General features: G+C 46.3%; 1 protein-coding gene across 3 annotated transcripts; it reads left to right on the top strand.

Moving 5' to 3' along the window:
* Positions 1–7,555: 7,555 nt before the first annotated feature.
* rdgA (retinal degeneration A) lies at positions 7,556–18,596 on the top strand. 3 transcript variants are annotated; one of them, XM_011153661.3, is made up of 11 exons: positions 7,559–11,415; positions 12,908–13,049; positions 13,300–13,970; positions 14,304–14,698; positions 14,947–15,329; positions 15,613–15,928; positions 16,026–16,191; positions 16,419–16,697; positions 16,899–17,171; positions 17,290–17,453; positions 17,547–18,596. In XM_011153661.3, exons 1-11 carry the CDS (start codon positions 10,373–10,375, stop codon positions 17,597–17,599), a joined length of 3,885 nt encoding a protein of 1,294 aa, XP_011151963.2. In that variant the 5' UTR covers positions 7,559–10,372; the 3' UTR covers positions 17,600–18,596. The 3 variants fall into 3 exon arrangements, with proteins under 3 accessions (XP_025162687.1, XP_011151963.2, XP_025162686.1); XM_025306901.1 differs by having other exon boundaries at positions 16,035–16,191; positions 17,547–17,733; XM_025306902.1 differs by lacking the exons at positions 16,899–17,171; positions 17,290–17,453; positions 17,547–18,596 and having other exon boundaries at positions 7,556–11,415; positions 16,393–16,641.
* Positions 18,597–18,817: the final 221 nt, after the last annotated feature.

Here is an 18,817-nt window from a genome sequence, read left to right as displayed (position 1 = left end):
GTTTGAAGGGAGAGATTTGTCGAACTTGGCTGTGACGTTACGTTTGAAAATAACGTCACCGTGTTAAAGCGCTCGCAAGCTGAGGTGGCCAAGTCGCTCACGCGATATTCGCATAAATGTAGGAATAATTCCACAGAAATAGCAGCGGTGCACGAAAGAGCCAGAATGCGGTGCCAGAAAAAAATCGGCATCGGAAATAGATTTTCGTCGGTCGGACTTTTGGATCGATAAAGCGACAAGAGTATGAAGTACACACACACGACTGGTTTGAAGTACACGAACAACAGAATCGGACAATTAGAATTGCGAGCAGGATCGCGGACGGGAACAATGACGCGGAGGCACGAGGATGGAACGAGGCAAGCGGCACGATTAGCGATAGACTCGATCCGCCCGTTTTGTGAGTAATTAATTGCTCTTTCCGTCCAGCACCGTTAAGTAGTTTACTTAAGCAGTGTTAGCGGAGGAACTAAGCAAAGTAGCCGGGAAGATTAAACAGACGACGTGCTGAAGTCTAACAACTTATTAATTCATTGCGAAAACAACAGCAGCGAAAAAAGCGACGTGAAAATCACGTGTATTCTCGAGGAGAAACGGAGAAAGCAGTGTATGTACCTTTTTAAGCAGCACGTCAAGCGTGATAACATGGAAAAAAATTCAACTCGTACAACTGACTTTCCATTGTCCAGCAAGCAGATGAAAACTCAGTTGTAGAAACTAAAAAATCGCTCTCAATTATCTCGATCAAGTTTTACCAAATATTTAATGTTTTAGGTTGCGATAACATAAATATCGTTTCTCGTCACAGAGTTCTCGAAAGTGAGTGAGACTCTCCGTAACCTACACGAACTGACGTTCTCTTTCCAGGTAGGATCATGAAGAATCGTCGGAAAAGACTAGTCCTTCGCTGAGCAGGAGTGTGAACTTGAATAATTAATTTATATTCGAGTAACCGGTACACGTTGCGTCGTTCGTGTAAGCTCCTCATTTTTGACCAACCGGCCTAAAGTTCAATCCCGATTTAGATCAGGTCGCCCATTCGCTGAGTATCAGTGCGCGACGGTTCTTCAGGTGAAACTGTTCAAGCGGTGACTCGAGGATCGTTCGAGTCAATCGCTAGCACAAACCTATCGCTATTTCCCTCCGGCTTGGTCACCGTCCTCTTCCTTCGCTTGTTGTTCCTCTTTCTCTTCGTCTGTTACATTGGTCGCGAGCTTCTAGTCGTCTCGGTCGCAACTATTTATAATGGTAAGCCGCCGTGTCCTCGTGCCTCGCGTTTTTGCGCTCTCTCTTTTTCTCTCTCTCTCTCTCTCTCTCTCTCTCTCTCTCTCTCTCGCTCTCTCTCTCTCCCTCTCTCTTTCTCTCTCTGTCTTTCTCTCTTTCTCTTCGCGTCGCGTTTTCGTCTCTACGTCTGGAGAACAGGTCCAGTGCTTAAGTGTATCGTTAATAGTGCCGGTAAGAATTTTCGTCTATATCGCAGTATTCCCCGCACGCTTCGCTTACCTGAACTGATCAAAATGGAAAAAGTGAGTACAGCCGGTGAACATGGTGTCGCGTCATCACCCCGCTTTGCGTTTTCAATAAATGCAGCAGCTAATGACCAGTGAGTCACCTCGTCGAACACGCCATTGACGTAAGTGCTGGTTAACAGTGTCGTCGAGAACTTCCGTTCGAGAGAGAGAGAGAGAGAGAGAGAGAGAGAGAGAGAGAGAGAGAGAGAGAGAGAGAGAGAGAGAGAGAGAGAGAGAGAGAGAGAGAGAGAGAGAGAGAGAGAGAGAGAGAGAGAGCCGGAACGGTCTTTCGAGCAGCTCGAAATAAAGAGACTCATAGACTGAGTGTCGCGTCGCGTAACGCGTTCTGATGAAGCGCATTAACTAATCGCGAATTCGCTCGCCCATGCTGCACTCCACGCTGGCACTGCACGTTGCAGGCTGCGATACGCGAAGTTAACCGAGTGCAGAGGCGCAACTCGAGCACCTTGTTGCCGCGAGATTATCGCGTGATTTGTCAAGGAACGTTACTCGGTCTTGCTGGTCAAGGTGCTCGCGTTGCGCTTCCGCACTTAACTGTTAACTTTATCCAGAGCGGTCTTCATTGTTCACCAACGCGAAGTAGCGCGGGCGACCAAACGTTTGCTGTACGAACGAGCGAGTCGCTGTTGAGCACCCAGACGTAGACAGGTATCTGTTCGTCGTGCCGTCACGAGTCTGCGGAGTTCCGGTTAGAGCGTCGTACTGTAATTCCATTCAGTTCACCTGAGACGCTCGTGGTTGCTGAATAGGTGGCCACGGATCCAACAGTGTTTCGGTAAACAGATCGAGCGTGCCGGTGAACGAGTGACTGTTCGATACCTGTCGACCACGTTCGGATACCTTAGTTTTGATCTCCCCAGGTGGCTCGAGTGATCGAGTGGATGAACATCGACTTAGCACTGTGCCACTCGCCGTTCACCGTCGCGCATCAACGAGCGGCTGTAGACTACGAGTGCTGTCGACGTGTATTCGTGCTTGCGCTTGTGCCTACTCGCGACGTGAATCGTTAATGATAATACCGCTCGGTACTGTTCGTCCTGGTTAAAAGACAAGAAGTGCGGTTTCGCGGCATTCGCGAGCGGCTGCTTAAACGGTCGAACGAGTGCTGGCTGCGCCGACGATCACGCGCCGGCCATATCCGTGCGCTTTTCGCAATATGCAAATGTTTGTAACTGGCGGTCGCGTTTTCGCGAGAACGTACCGCTTGTCGCGGCGTTGATCGTGTGGGAGCTGTCGCGATCGCGTAACGGTCTCTTCCTCCGGTCGCGGCTATGTCGATTACGAAAGCAGGAAACGCAGGTACGCCGACGTGCTGACTGCGACACGGCTCGCCCAACGAAAGAGCCGCTTTCAATGAGGTAAGCGACAATCGACCCGCTTCCTTCTGACAATGGAGGAGAGATCGATGTATCTCTCGATCGCCCCTCGCACTCCAGACAAGACGAAGTGGGAATGACGCGTAAAGCTGGGCCGAGAATCCGGCACCGTTGCGCGTTTGGAATCAATTTTAAATTTGAAGATGATTCTGCTTGTCTCTCCTTTTTTCTTCCTCTCTTTGTAGGTCCTTGTAGAATTTATTTCCATTTCGTCTTGTACGTCATGATGTAGTTTTTTAATAAGAGTGGAGATTAATATCTCATAGTCTAAAGAAGTTGATGATTTTTCTTCTATAATAAGGAGCAATGATAGATGTGTCGGAAAGACATATAACTACAACAACAAAAATTAATGAATATTTTTTTCTTGGCAAGAGTCGAGTCTCTCAGCACGACTGTCTCAATTCGTAAAAATGGCCCGAGTTGCGAGTTTAAGTATTAAGAAACATCTGCGAGAGACTCTCCAGCAAGGTAACAAATGGAGGAAAGACAAATTGCGGTACGAAACTGACGAATTTCTGCTGGCACATCGTTCCAGCATTTCGTATTCAATTATTGTTATTCAAATGTAAAAGAGAAGTTGGTTACTGTCGGTTTCCATCCTGCGATCACACTTACAACTGTATAATTTAAAAACAAGACCGTCACGCATTGAGCTACGACATTTAGTTGTCTCATTGTTGTGTTCAATAGACACTCGAGCATGTCAAAACCTCGCGTTTCTTCACTAAGTTTCTCCATAATATTTAAGTGCGCTTTCTCGTTCATGCAGTTGATCGTATACTTCAACTGCTTCGCGCTTGCGAAAGACCGGAAGAAACGGTGAGTCGTTTCCTTGGTAAACACATTTCCAGTTGTATGATCGTATTACGTACTTGTGACATCACATCTCTATTAACTTAATAGTTTGCCTGCAAGTCCCATCCAACTGCCTATTAACTACAACTTCCTTCGCTAAATCAGTCCTAATCTTTTTAACGATTAACTCGACCTCTGGTAGTGTAATTAATGATAATGTGAGAAAAAAAGAGGATTACAAAAGCAAAGAGAAAAAAGAAGATCGAAGTCACACATTATAAAACGAGCGATAAAATACTAATTTACCTCATATTTATAATTCGTGCATAATTAGACTTGATGAAAATGATTTGATTCTATGTAGATTTGGTTTCATGTAAATTATGTGAACATTTCGATGTTTTCGTTATTTCTCGCGAACCGACGATACGCATACGAATAACCGATAATGCCATTACGCCATTATGGAAAATAGAATTGTGTCTCTGCGAGTCTTCGGAAGCCATAACGCGCGATAATACTCGGGGCTGCTCTGCGCGAGTTAGTCGCAAGAAATGTCCCGCTGCGTTTCGTCACTTTGCTGACGGGAAGTATGTCAAAGAGTCGACAGAGTTATGTCAGTTTTTCGTCTCGTTTCCGTCATCTCGCAATTGGATTCTATTCAGTCTCTTCGTTAACTTCCGCAATCTGCCGCGGCTATGGCGGAGAATAACGAGCAGAAGAAGGAGGATGTGGAGCAATACATAGAGGACGATACGAGCGAGGAAGGGTAAGGATAACGAACGTCTTTTGACGCGTAGCTTCTTATTTTCCTTTTTTCTGTTCCTATTTGTACGAGAAGCATAGACCGTTTTGACGTAGACATTCCCGAGTTGTACGACGCCGGCATACGATATGAGAAAGGAGACCGGCAAGAAGGAACTCATAGTTGGTTAAGAGTTTAGCACTCCTTGCACATTTCACACGACCGTCCGTAATACTTGCTCTTCGTAATTGCTTCGAGTAGTTTCTGTAGTTATAAACATTCGTCGAGCGTTTTGCATTATCGATCTCGCGTCGGTCTCTCTCACAAATGTGAAACCGCTCTCTTTAGTAACACCGCGACGACCGCTGCTGCCAGTCTCTTAGCATACAGCAAGTATGCGCCCGCCCTTTAAGAAAAGGGAACAAGGACGAGAGTAGAAAGTGTAGCGGAGAGTAGTGGACCTTTGAACGACTGAAAGGTCTGATTTCCACCTTCTCGCGATATATCCTTGAGGAGAACCCACGCGACAAACGACGAGACGAAAAACCGGTTCGTTGCTCATCGTGTTGATACAGAGTCGTTCATTAATGCTGAATCAGGCGATGTAGTCGTTTCTTCATTCGCAACCTTCGCAGCAGTAATTGCTGATAAAATTGCGAAAATGAATTTTAATAAATAGACACACAGTGTCGCGATACCGATACCGTCGATATGATCGACATGAATTTGCGAATAAGTTTCATTCATGGAGCATGAGACAGACGCCTAATATCTGTGAACGAGACTGTAGTTCTCGCTCTTACAGTCATCATCGTGGAAGGAGAAACATGGTAAAAGTACGAAAGAGACCGGGTCCGTCTCACGATCCGTCTTGGTTGTCTTGGTCGCGGACACTTTTTGACGGTGTGTAGAGAATTTGAGTGTATAATGTATAGTGTTGAACGATGGAACTGTATTTGTGTCGAATAACGAGTGATATTAATGGATGGTACGCCGGCGATTAAACTTGAATAAGAATTAGAGGACCGGGTAGTGCGGGATAGAGAGAGAGAGAGAGAGAGAGAGAGAGAGAGAGAGAGTTGGCAGTTATTCAGACCGTTTAAATGAAGAGCAATGCTGAGAAATGACATAATCGATAATCTTTCGCGCGGAGTAATTCCCAAGGAGGCCGTTATGCTCAGTACAGCCGATCGATATCTAGCATTTTATCATCTGGATTAGAAGAAATTTAGTCGGACCGACATTTTGAAATGACGTTTGAGATCTGCTCAGATGCTAATTATGCAAGCAAACGAACAAACGATAACGATTGGAAACGTTTCCGCCGTATTCTCGTTCGCTTGTATCTCGCACAGTAAAATCGCGAACGTGTCTTTGAGAAGTACGTTAAACTATTGTTTCGGATTAGCGTTATCGGCTTTGTGTCGCGTTGCCCTCGGTGGGATCCTTGAACCGGCTATCGTTGGAGCGCGTAGAATTGAAAGTTAATTATTGCGCGGCGGCTAGTCAAGCGATGTGCGCGTGCGATTCATGATTAAAAATGAGTAACTAAAGCGGCAGCAGTTATAGGTGAGCTGTGTGAACTCACGCATAGGTGAACAGTCCGGTGATATGTTCGCGTTACTGGAAAAGTGACAAACAGGTGTTATTACGTTATTGCACGCAAAGATGACATAACGCGCAGTTGCGAAAGATTAGCGGCAACAAGAGTGCAGCGGGTAATAAACGCACCAGCGTTATTCGCGCGGTATTTTTCCTTAATGTCAGTTGCGCGTCGAGGTATCGCGGGGAAACCGCCCGGAGATGATCATCGACTGTGCATCGTGGCTGTCGTGCGCAGGATCACGCTCGGAATCGGACTCGGAGAATGTGATTACGATAAGAGTCACGTGAGTTTCAGACCAATATAGATCCGTATAGATTTTCTCGCGGTTAATATCGACGCAAAGGCGCGAGCACCCGGCAGTTCTCGAAGGAACACGATGACGACGACACGAGCGACATTGTGACGAGTGTAGAATTCCTTTTTGCAAGTTAAGAGTATGCGTGAGCACAATCATTGCGGGGTGAGATTACGTGAGGTTCATCGTCGTTGCAATTTCATCAGGAGAGTCACGGTGTTCATTTTTATTCTCTAAAAATATCACAACCACCTCTCTTTTCCATATATTGCATTTAGTTTTGTGCTTTCTTGTTTTTTTTTCATCAAACAAACGCGGTGTTGCGCGCTGATTGTCGATAGCATCGAAAATTGGCTGCCAGTCGCCAATCGCAGCGCTTCAGGCGGAAAAGCCTGTAATTGACCGCGCTTGACGGACGGAATTTCAAATCGGGAAAACTCGCGCACGACCTGTGAATAGATCTTATCAAGTCCGAACTGCCGTGTTGCCGGGGAGAGAAGCTGTGCTCACTTGCGCGTTATTCCCGTCTCCCGTTAAATTTGCTTCGTAGCGAGTACACAATTACACAACGGCACGAATAAGAGTACGCGAGTTTTACACACAACGCCCGAAGTTTTACGCTTTAATTAAGACGAGTTACGTGATCCTGGAGAATCCGCTAATTAAGAATTTCTATCTGACTCCGTCGACTTCTGCCAGGCCAGCTGGATTCTCCAGAGTCACGCGCGAGAGCGAGAGCGTGTCGCGGTGAAAAAAGGCTGCTAGAAATTGTAAAACGAATCGCCGTTCTTCACGCTGACCATATAACACCATCTGGGTGTTTCTCGTGTGCATTGTAGGTTGCTCGAGTTGGCCCCGACGCTGGGACAACGGGTGCATTTCGCGGAGGGCACGAACTTAAGATGCCGCGAAGATCCTATACCGTCCGATTCGGAAGAAAGGTTAGCAGTTAACCTTCTAGTTACGGGCTCGAATAGCAAATTAGTTTAACGGAAGACGCGCTTAGAGATCGATTACTAATTACAGAAACGTATCAATCTAATTTGATCGACACTGACACTGACACAGTACATGCGAACATTAACCGATACCTTGCATGACATTAAATTATTATTTATTATGATAAGTATTGTTGACGGTCTTTGCAACCTACATCGCACGTGCGTCTTGTTAAACACTCCATAGGAAGATCTCATACCGAAGGCATTTGTAATTTTCACGTTTGGGTCTATCGTGACTCGTTAGACCGGCCTAACTTTACCCGCCCTTGACCGCCAAAGTCGTTTCTCCTTTCAGGATACCGACATCCCCTTCGATGAATTTTTGATTCCTCTGGAACGTGTTAAGTTTCAGCCCCTTCACTTTAAACTTAAAGAATTATAAATGAACTTGGACACACACTGAAGATGAGTTTCCCATTGTTTGGTAACCTATCCTCGACGCGTCCGGCTGAAAGGAAAAAGTCTAGCGAGAAGTTTCCCCAGATCTTTCCAGTTTCAAATCGCTCAAAGAGCAACCTTCGCGATAATGAGCGACACGGAGTGGAATAATTCGCCGCAGTGGCGAAAATTCATCTGTAAAGTTTCTCGTCGGGAGCGACCGGGGTGAATCAAAGAGCACGAATCTCGGAGCGATCGAAAACTTATTAAAGAAGACGATGGTACTTCTCGAGATATGATCGTGCCGTTCTCGAGATGCCCGTTTTTCATCTCAGTATCAGCCAGAATTTCTGGCTTGCCGTACGCTTGCTTTATTGCGCGTACTCCGCGAGAGAGAAATCCGCACCGCGCTGAGGGCGCATGTGCGAGCGAAGGTGGTACACGGGGCGCGAGCAGGTAGAAGGAAGATAAAGAAGGACGGATGTACATATACAACCCTTGCGCGCACTCACCCTCTTCGACATCCCTCATCGACGAGCCCTCGCCGTTAGTCCGACCGGCTATTCTCATCACGCCGCGTCGCGCCGTGCCTCGCCTCGTTTCGCCGCGTCGTCTCGCCTCGCGTCTCGTCGCATCGCGTTGCTGTCGGTGCCGTGTATTTGCGTCTCTTCGCGATTCTCGAAGGACGCGCGACGTGCGCTTTGTGAATCTGAAGAGACCTCCGATGAATTCCGCGTGCAAGATTCCAGAGGAGACCACACGGACGGGGAAAATGACAGACTCGAGGAGGAAGAGAGACAACCTTGAGTGATCCGCTCATCGCGTTTCACTCATGTATGGTGCGTAGATATTTCGACTGCTACCGACGCGCTACCATTTGTTTCCAAGTTCGGCAATGTCCTTATCGAAAGGATATCATTGTTAGCCAAGGATAGCATTGTTCGCGGGAGAAGTAGAGGAGGAGAGAACGAGAAAAAGCTGGGATCTTGAGGAGCTTCTTCAAGAGAGCGGAGCTCGGTGCGGAAGCTTCCTCGGTGAGATGTGTTTTATCATTGATCGAGAGTGTGAATCGATCGACGTGGCGAAGGTCGGCCGGTCTCGACGTGCCTCGTCGCTGAATATTTGTCCGACGAAAACGCCGGCTCGTGTCACGCAATATCAGGGCAAACGTACCAATCGATGCTACACGATTTAATCCACGGAACTTCGAGTTCTCGTCAGCGAAACTACCGTCCCGAAGTCAGTCAAAGAAACTTCCATTCCCATCGTATTGGAAACCGTGACACTTCGTTGCCGCCGCCGATATTCTCAACGAGAGAAATGCTCGGTGACGTCGTAAGCGTTGAACCTTGAAGACGCTGTCCGGTGACCGAAACATCTTGCGACGGTGACACGGAGATCAATCGATCTCCGGTCTCAAAGTTGCCGAGTTGCTTGACGTCGTCTTGTGCCGCGCCGCAACGATGCTCACCGCTTCCTATCGACGAGCATCGACGATGTTATCACGCGTCACCATGAAAATAAATTCCGGTGCTGGAAAGTTCGATCGATGCTGCTAGTCACTCAAGAGGAGAGAGCCGCACCGTGAGGGCGGCAGAGAAGAGAGGGGGAAGAGAGAGAGAGAGAGAGAGAGAGAGAGAGAGAGAGAGGGTGAGTGAGTGAGTTAGCGCGAGAGTGGTTAGGGGCGATAGCCATTGAGGGTAGGTAGATATGAGAAAGGGGGAAACACAGAAAAGAAACGAGTGTGATATCGGAGAAACAATGCCGGAGATAATGGCGAGATAAAGTTCGCCGCAACCTTGTAACGCCATCAGGTTTGTCGAGGTTGTTTCTGCCGGACGTGTGACCTTTCCATCACGGTTCGCGCGTCGTTGGTCGATGCACTCGATAGCACGATGTGAGCTGAATGACCCTTAAAGCTCATCACCAGCTGCAACCAGAGACGGCTCGAGTCCTGATATGCCAGCAGAAAATGCGGATGCAAATGGATGGTAATTTGGAGCAACGTCGATCGGCAACGAATCGAAATCGAACATGCGGCGAGAAACGAGGCACAGTGACCAGGTAGATTTTTATAAAGTCCAATGTAGCGCGAATGGACTCACTATGAAGCCACTCGGAAACAACAAATAGGTCTCCGCATTCGCCAGTCAAGCGGAAGATCACGTTGGATTTCAACGAGCTTCGTTCCGCGTTCTCTTCTTTCTCGACATCAACGAGCTTTCCTATCAGCATTTCGATACTCTTCTTCAACACCTGACCTGATTCAAGTCTACTCGAACGGAAATCCGGGAAACATCTTTCAAGTATATACCATAGATCTCGTACTTAACATCAGCGGCGAAGGTACTTAGGATGGGCTGCAAATCGGCAGCTAAGTCCAAGCTGGAGAAAGAGACGGCCGTGTCGTCGTCGACGTCGTTGCCGAGGTATAAACACGCAGTCGAGCCGTCGGTCGAGCGGAAGACGATCCACGAGCAGCGCGGCGATACCAACGGCGTGTCCGATCTCGACGACGAGGGAGAAGAAGAAGAAGGTAACGCGACTGGGCAATTAATTTTATCCGAAGAGTCGTTTCCGTCAGGAAGCGGCACGTCCAAGAGCGCAGGCAACGGCGTTACCAGGTAGCCAGCAGGCGAGGATGCAGAGGCTGCGTACGACCTTCAAGAGGTCGCGCACTCCCACGGGAGCAGAGATGAAGTCGCAATCTAGCCTCGAGGTGCCCAAGCAAATCCGATCGGCCTCTTTTGACGAGATACAGCTGCAGTCGAAGCTACAGGATGACAATCGACCAGCTTCCTCATCCTCCGTGTACTCTCTACCGTCGAGGAAGGACTCGACACGCGGACGAAGATCGTCCACCCTGAAGGTACCGCAGCTGCAGACCGGCCAACGCTCCAAGAGCTTCGACGCGTACTCGGCGAGTTCCGGCTCGTCCTCCGGTAGCCAACTGCTTCCCGTCGGATTCGAGCGACCTGAAACGCCGACCATTCAGGTCTCCGGCTGCTATCACTGTGCTTGCGTCGAAGAGTACAAGAGGCTGAACGAAGACCAAGGATCTAAAGATGATATCGAGGCCGGTGGATCGCGCAGTGAAATTGACAACAGCACGGATATCTCCGAGAACGAGTCCGATCACGAGGAGGAATCCAAACGAGAGGGTAGCCCTGAGATCTTAGTCACTTTCATGCCCGACGACGTGCAGAGCATGCCGCAATGCATTCCGTCCGCGGTCGAGGTCGCGGCCGAGGCGAGTCCCGAGATCAGGATGGAGTTTCCGGAGAGACAACGCAGGTTGTCCAGGCAAGAGGCCTTGACTTGTTTCCCCTTGGAGTTACCTGGCGCGTTGTCCTCGAGGAGCGAGGAGGAGACGGCGAAGATGACTTCCACCGAGACGGAAGACGACGACGACGACGAGGAGAACTACGTGGACGAGGCATGCCAGTCCAAGTTCATTGTGCGTGACATTTTCTTGACCGTGCCGGAGCTGAAGAGGGATCGCGCCGCCTCCGTGGACTCGTGCTTCAATAACAATAAGAACGGCAGCGGCGTCAGCAATTCGGACTTGCTGGCGGTGCCGCAGCAGAACATCAGATCGAAAAGCGTCGACATTGTTCTGCCGACGGACGTACGGACGAGGTACACGGCGCTGTTACCGGCGAAAGAACGGCGACCTTCGATAGGGTGGGTACGTCTGATTGATGGAGCCGCGGCTAGCGGATTGCGTTCAGAATGCCACGCGATACGGTCCTAGCATCATGTTAAATATCTTCTTGATTATGCATCTGCTTCCTTGTGTGGAGCTGCGCTGTTCTCTATGTCGTCGTCTGTTCTTCCTCGTTGTTTCTTTTCTTTTTGAATAATCTTCGGATCAAGCTTGAACTGCTCTCTCGCAATGTTTGAATTGATTTTCTCGAGATTTATGTTCGTTTCTGTGTGAATTTCTGCGATTCTCCCGAATGTCATATGTCACATCGTGTGTTTTAGTTTTAATGATGTACTTGTTGTTAAAGAAGGTAGAAGAGTGCGATCAGATCATCAGAAAATCAGCACAGATATTCTGAACGGTCTGTATAGTTTGTTTTTGTGGCAAGTATAAATGTTATCTGTAATGACGTCGATTTTTAAAATAATCGCCAACTTTCTCGAAGAATACTGGATACATGCTTCTACCTTCTTCTCTATTAATTCTTCATTCATTGTCTATTTATGTTAATTTTAAAATCGATGGTCTAGAATACATGTCTTGTTTTCCTAAGCCTGTAATTTCTCACTTGTGTCAACCATATATACTCCTACTCTAATCACTCGTTAATAGATAATTATGTTTTAATTTGTAAGGCATGTACTTTTATAAGAGTTATATCGATAAAAATAAATCTCTTGATTTTTCTACTACATTCATCATTTTTTATCATCTTCCTTTTACGTTATTCACTATATTATAATTTTAAATTCGGGCAGGAAACCGTCTTTTCTCTATTTATGACTTCGCCGAAAATGCTACGTTACATAAATCATTACTCGGAATATTTATACGAAGTGGGACAGTAATATCATGCCTTTTTTAAAGCAGTCTATTTTAGTGGTTACCGTTCTTCGTTTTTTACTACACGTGCTAGCATATTTTATCCTGGGAAGGTTTGTTCCTAAAAGCGACTGTGTTCGTCGAATTTTTATGCTCGAGTCCCGAATATACATCTCGCGGCGGAAAGCCAGACTTAATCATTCAAAACAACGTACATGTTTCATGATGCTTTTACGTGCCTTAAAGGTACAAAACGATTAATATTTCCGCCTCGTGCTCGCGTCGGGTCTTTGCAAAACCGGCACAGATATGAGAAATTTTAATCACGTTTGTAACAGTACACATATAGTGTTCTCTATTCTACATTATATCCAACCGCTACGACGAGAGTTAATATCGTTATTAAATACAAAGTCACTGGAATATTTTATATGATAATTAAATCATGCTCTCTATTCTTCCTCCTTTATAGCAGAATATTATGTTATACTTCATCAAAGTCGGCATATGGCGCGTGCAAGGTAGAAAATTAGATTGCCTATATACCTCCGCGATAACTCCTCAATTAGAAACTGTAGAATATATGCGCTCTAACATGAGAAAATTAATTCATCAACATGAGTTTCTATGAGCCTTTGATGATTCTAGAGGGAGAGAAGAAGGTGACGCGAGCAGTGATCAACGCCAGCCGCGGTCAACACCAGACTGGGGTCCCCATGCGTGTAATGAAGAACATCTTTGGGTACCAACCGCTACATCCGGGGATTTCTGTTACGTCAATGATTGTGCCGTAAGTATTGGAAATGAAAAATCTGCAAAATCACAAGCAGAAAAGATCACAATGTTACTTTCAATATACCAGTTATCTGAGATAAGTACTTGAGAGAATAATAAAAGGAACAGAGGGAAAATAATGAGTGAGGGGAAAAAGTCAAATGATAGATAAAAGTAGTGAAGAGACAATCTTGATGAGTAATTAAGAAATCAGGTATCTCTGAGAATGTCTGGCTAATATTTGGCCGACGTTGTTTCTTCCTTAGAAACACGGACCCCGGTTGAAGTGTCCGGTTTGTCACATAGTGGCCCACGCCTGCTGCGTCACGAGTTTAGAGTTTCCGTGCAAACCGAGTTTCCACGATGTAAGCGTGCGCCAGTATCGCGAACAAACAACCACCCATCACCACTGGGTTCACCGGCGATCCCAGAAGGGTAAATGCGCCAACTGCGGCAAGTCTTTTCAATCAAAGCTCAGTTTCGGTTCCAAAGAGATTGTGGCGGTGAACTGCAGTTGGTGCAAGGCCGCCTATCACAACAAGGAGGCATGTTTCAATGTCGAGAAGATCGGTGAAAGTTGCGAATTGGGTAGCCACGCGTCGATCATAGTGCCACCTTCGTGGATCGTGAAACTTCCTCGGAAGGGCACTTTCAAGAGCAGTTTAAAGAAATCCCCGAGGAAAAAGAAGTCCGCCGATGGCGCCTCCGAGCGACGGAAAAGAAAAGACGGCGAGAAGGAGGAAGATAAAGAGAAGGAGAAAAATCAGGGGATGCTGTGGATTATCAAGCCTATACCTACGGCCACGGCAAAGCCGGTCCTCGTCTTCATAAATCCGAAATCCGGTGGCAATCAGGGCGCGAAGTTGCTGCAGAAGTTTCAATGGCTGCTTAATCCGAGACAGGTCTTCGATCTGACGCAGGGTGGTCCGAAAATGGGGTGAGTGAATCATGGGATTCGTCGTTTACTTCAACGCAGGGTGCATACGAAATAACGTTAAGCGTCGTATTAACATCGATGGCTGCCAGGAGGATGAGGTTGGTCTTTGCATCGATAAGCCACCTGATCCCGACAGTCAGAATACCGATCCTCCATTGAGATACATTCAATTAACTTTAAAATTAATAAAATTTATCAGTCAATTAACTTCATTTTAGTTTGTAATTAATTCTGATTGTTAAATTAAAATGCAATTGAAGAGGCTCAGTATTTAGCTACGTGGAAACAAAGGGGAGAAGAAGAAAGACGATTGAGAAAACGTTGCACTTACAGACTGGACCTTTTCAAGAAGGTTCCGAATTTGCGTGTTTTGGCTTGCGGCGGTGACGGTACTGTCGGTTGGGTCCTGTCGATCCTGGATCAGATCGGTGCATATCCACCGCCAGCAGTCGGCGTTCTTCCTCTGGGCACCGGGAATGACTTAGCGAGAGCGCTGGGATGGGGTGGCGGTTACACGGACGAGCCGATCGGGAAGATTCTAACGAGTATAGGTGACAGTGAGACTGCCTTACTGGACAGATGGCAACTGGAAGTCGAGAGAAACAACGACGCTCAGAATGATGACGATGGCAACAAGGGCAAGGAGAATTTGCCGCTTAATGTTGTTAACAATTACTTCTCCCTCGGCGTGGACGCTCACATCGCCCTGGAGTTTCACGAAGCCCGAGGTAAGGCTTCACCTTAATTTTCACCGCGTGACTCCATTGAAACCAACAAACGGCAAGCCGATAACGTTGATACCCTGGTTCGAATGGTCGTGTCGCAATCGAAGTTTTCTCCTGCAATTAAAAGATATGGTAATCAGTATCGTATAAATAATAGTCATAATTTTAGTTTTATCTAAAGTATACAAAGTATCTTATATTTTCAAAGGCACGAAGCCTTTGACTGACAAATTCATCATGATCGTTTGTAGAAGCTCATCCAGAGAAATTTAACTCCAGACTAAGAAACAAGATGTTCTACGGCCAAATGGGCGGCAAGGACTTAGTGCGTAGGAAATGGAAGGACCTCTCGGAGTTCGTCACGTTGGACTGCGACGGCCAGGACATGACGCCGAAATTGAAGGAGCACCGAGTCCACGCCATTGTATTCTTGAACATCGCCTCTTATGGTGGTGGAACGCGTCCATGGGGTGCGGGCAACGGTACCAGAGAACCTGCCATGGACGACGGCCTGATCGAGGTGGTTGGTCTGACCACGTACCAGTTGCCTCTTTTACAAGCTGGTGGACATGGCACCTCCATAGCGCAATGTAGCAAAGCCAAGTTGGTGACGACGAGGACTATACCGATGCAAGCAAGTATAACTTTTAGGATTACGTAATATATGAAACTGTGTTAGTATCATTGCGATGACATACCATTGGTATACAGTAGAATTATTCCTTTCTCTCTGTCCCTTCCATAGGGATTTTTCTTTTATCTTGAAATCGGTCTTCCTTTGAAAGAAATTCTGCCAAGTTAGTCAAATAACGAACAATATAGATTTGTAAAAACTCCTTTTCAAAGTTATATTTGATGTTCTGTAATAAGCTTTCTTTTTGTCACATAATTATCAAATAATTATTATCACGTTATAGGTGGACGGCGAGGCTTGTCGCCTGTTACCAGCTACCATAACTTTAAGTCTGCTGAACAAGGCCACGATGTTGATCAAGAGGAGAAACACGGGGAAGCCACGTCAGGATACGGCACGATTGGAGAGGCTAAAGCTTCCTGTGATGAAAATAAAGATGTCGGATTACAAGACTTATCATCACGATAAGGTCAAGTTGAAGAACATAGCAGAGCAGTTGCTGACGGAACCGCTCGATCTCGATGCTACGACGGATTTGGAGACGCTAAGGAAGCTCTTGGCAAAAAATTACAATATGGATTCTTGTTGTTTTGTCGACTGTGAGTGCCGCTGTTACATCTACGACTACATTCGCAAATTGCATGACTAAAGTATAACAGACATTTAAAATAAGATATTTGACTAATCGTTTTCTAGCGTGTACAGCTGAAAGATTCTTCAGGATCGATCGCGCTCAAGAACAATTGCATTATGTGACGGACGTCGCCATGGATGCTGTGTACGTTCTCGAGGAAGATGCTGGCCAACCCGAAGGTCAAATTATCGTCACTAATGAGAAAGAAGCAGCGCAGGCTTGTCCAAGGTAAGTCGTCAAACTCGCGCGAAGATTGCTCGTGCCACTTTCATGGTGAATAAATTCATGATCAAGTTATGAGAATTATTCTCACGAATAATCCTCATCACGAATATCCTGTAGTACGAACAGTAAGAATATGAGATAATAATGTTGAAACAAATAACACGTCCAAACGAAAATTCCATGGTAAGCAAGTGTAATCGTTAGATTAATAGATGGAACGTGTGATACAGCGACGAAGGTCCGAAGGAGATGCCAGCCGTGACAGAGGAGGACGCGCGGCCGATCTTGGACAAGACCGAAAGGAGCAGTCCGCTAGTTGAGGTGGATAGTTCGGTCGTTAGCACGGCGGTCAAGCCGTCAACCACGGCGAGTCGGAGGAACTCGTTCTTGCTGATGAGCGGAGCACCCAATAAGGATAAGGATATCGAGTCGGATTCTCCTGTAAACGGCGAGCCCCGGAAGCGGGACTCCTCGGAGCATCAGGCTGACCGACCAATTACTTTCATCAGGTAAAATTGACAGTTCGTTTCAGCGTTATCCTCGTAATCGATCGAATTTCAAGGATCCCCTGACTTGGTCTCTTTTCTGGAGAATAATTTATAAAATCATGTCTGTCAGTTCGATGATTCCCTCCTGTGAATTCCGTCGGCTTGGTATGTACGGTTCTGAAACATTGTGTATAAGTTTTGGATCTCGATTTCCATTCTCAGTCCTCGCGACAGACTTTTCGGGCTGAGCTCGGGAGTTCATCGGTTCAGTACCGGGTTGCTTGAGAAAACCTGCGACGGAATACTGACGGCGGCGAAGCTTGGCGATCTTCTTGCGTTGAAGCAGCTTCACGAGCAGGGCTACTCGCTCTTGTCGATCGATGCTAACGGTCAAACGGCGCTTCATCTGGCGTCCAAGCACGGTCACAAGGAGGTCGTTAGGTATCTCATTGCTTGCGCCCCACCGACAATCTTGAACATGGTCGATAATGACAAGTGAGTATCTCTCTCAGATATCGGCAAATGTCTCGAACCGGAGTGGTAATTATCTCCAACAGAAGTATTTTGGGCTATAGCAAGCTGATAAGAAACCATTGTGTTCTTCACGTTGCAGAGGGCAAACCGCTTTGCATAAAGCGGCCCAGAACAAACGCCGTTCCATCTGTTGTATGCTCGTGGCGGGTGGAGCAGCGTTGATGGTGAAAGACCGGCTCGGTCGCACGCCGCGAGATCTTGCGTTGATCGCGGAAGACTGCGACCTAGCAGCGTATCTCTACAGTAAGTACTTGATCGTTTTTCCGCAAGGACCAGACCTCTTCATCGATTGCCGGAATGCCATTGACATATAACGTGTGTAATCACTTGTTTCAGGTCAAGAACAATTTCAATTAGTGACGGATGAGCATATGGAGAGCATTCTCTGACCGACAGCGTTGATCGTTACAGCCTGAATCACCTAAAGCACCTCGACGAAAGAAGTACAACGATTGTCGGTCGTCAGTCAATGCGATGTCTACGCAGCATTTTTTCTCGGCGATGTTACGTAAGTCTCTCGCCCTCTCGTGATAATCTAATATTCTCGTTCGATGTGTGTATGTGTGTGTACACGTCGACGCAATTACGTGTTTGCCAAACGCTATCTTACTTTTTTCCATTGTCTTCTTTTCGTCTCGTCGATTACTACGAAAAGTCTCTCTTTAGGAGCGTATATACACATCCAATTATCGCATAGTATATAATTACGATACATGCTAGAGTTACATATACATATACGTAATGACTCACGTAGCGATTTTTAATCGATAACAAGCCCTTATTTTTCTCAATCGTGAACTTGTCTAGAACTTGTCTGGCTCCACTTGTGCCCCTGTATTCGGCAATGTGGGCTACAATCAGGCCATGGAGCTCGTAGAGTGCTCCTGAAGCGAGCGAATTTATTTTTCTCGTGCGACATTTAATGTCGCCATGGTCCAAAATGAGACAGTAATTTTTTTATATGTATACACGTATATATATATATATATATATATATACATACCGCAAATTTTTAAAAGACCTTCCGTGAGACGAAGAAAACGAGGATAATAAAAAAACGTCGAGCGAGTAGTTACAAATGTACAGTTAAGGAAGCGAAGGTATCTGTTCACATACACAACGGGTCAGTCCGTGATTGCGACATATTGACATAATTTGTGCCAACTGGCTGAAATCATGAAAGGACGATAATAATGATGCCAAATCAAAGATTAACTGTCTCACGTTGGAGCATGTGCGGAAACTGTACACACAGACGTTTATGATATATCTCCATTTGAGATGGGTGCTACGAGCTCGTCGATCGATAATCTGTTAGTTTAAAAATTGTGAAAGAAAGAGCACAGGATAATCTTACATAGAGGAAGAACGATGAAAAAAAAAAAACGAAGGTAAACATTCTTTATAAACGATACCAAAATGTAAAAAGGGAACAACGTACGAACACCAATTAGTAGTTAGTTGCGGTCTATCGCTATACTCTATTGTACTATTACTATACTAATTAAAATTATTTTTCTGTCGAGTCGCGTTACATGCACGGAATGTCCCAGATCTGTCTCACATGGCATCACGTCTCAACCGTTTAAGATGATAAAATTAGAGAA

Source organism: Harpegnathos saltator, unplaced genomic scaffold (assembly GCF_003227715.2).
Source record: "Harpegnathos saltator strain DR-91 unplaced genomic scaffold, Hsal_v8.6 scaffold81, whole genome shotgun sequence".
Classification (NCBI taxonomy): domain Eukaryota; kingdom Metazoa; phylum Arthropoda; class Insecta; order Hymenoptera; family Formicidae; genus Harpegnathos; species Harpegnathos saltator.
This window is presented reverse-complemented; position numbering and strand designations above follow the sequence as displayed.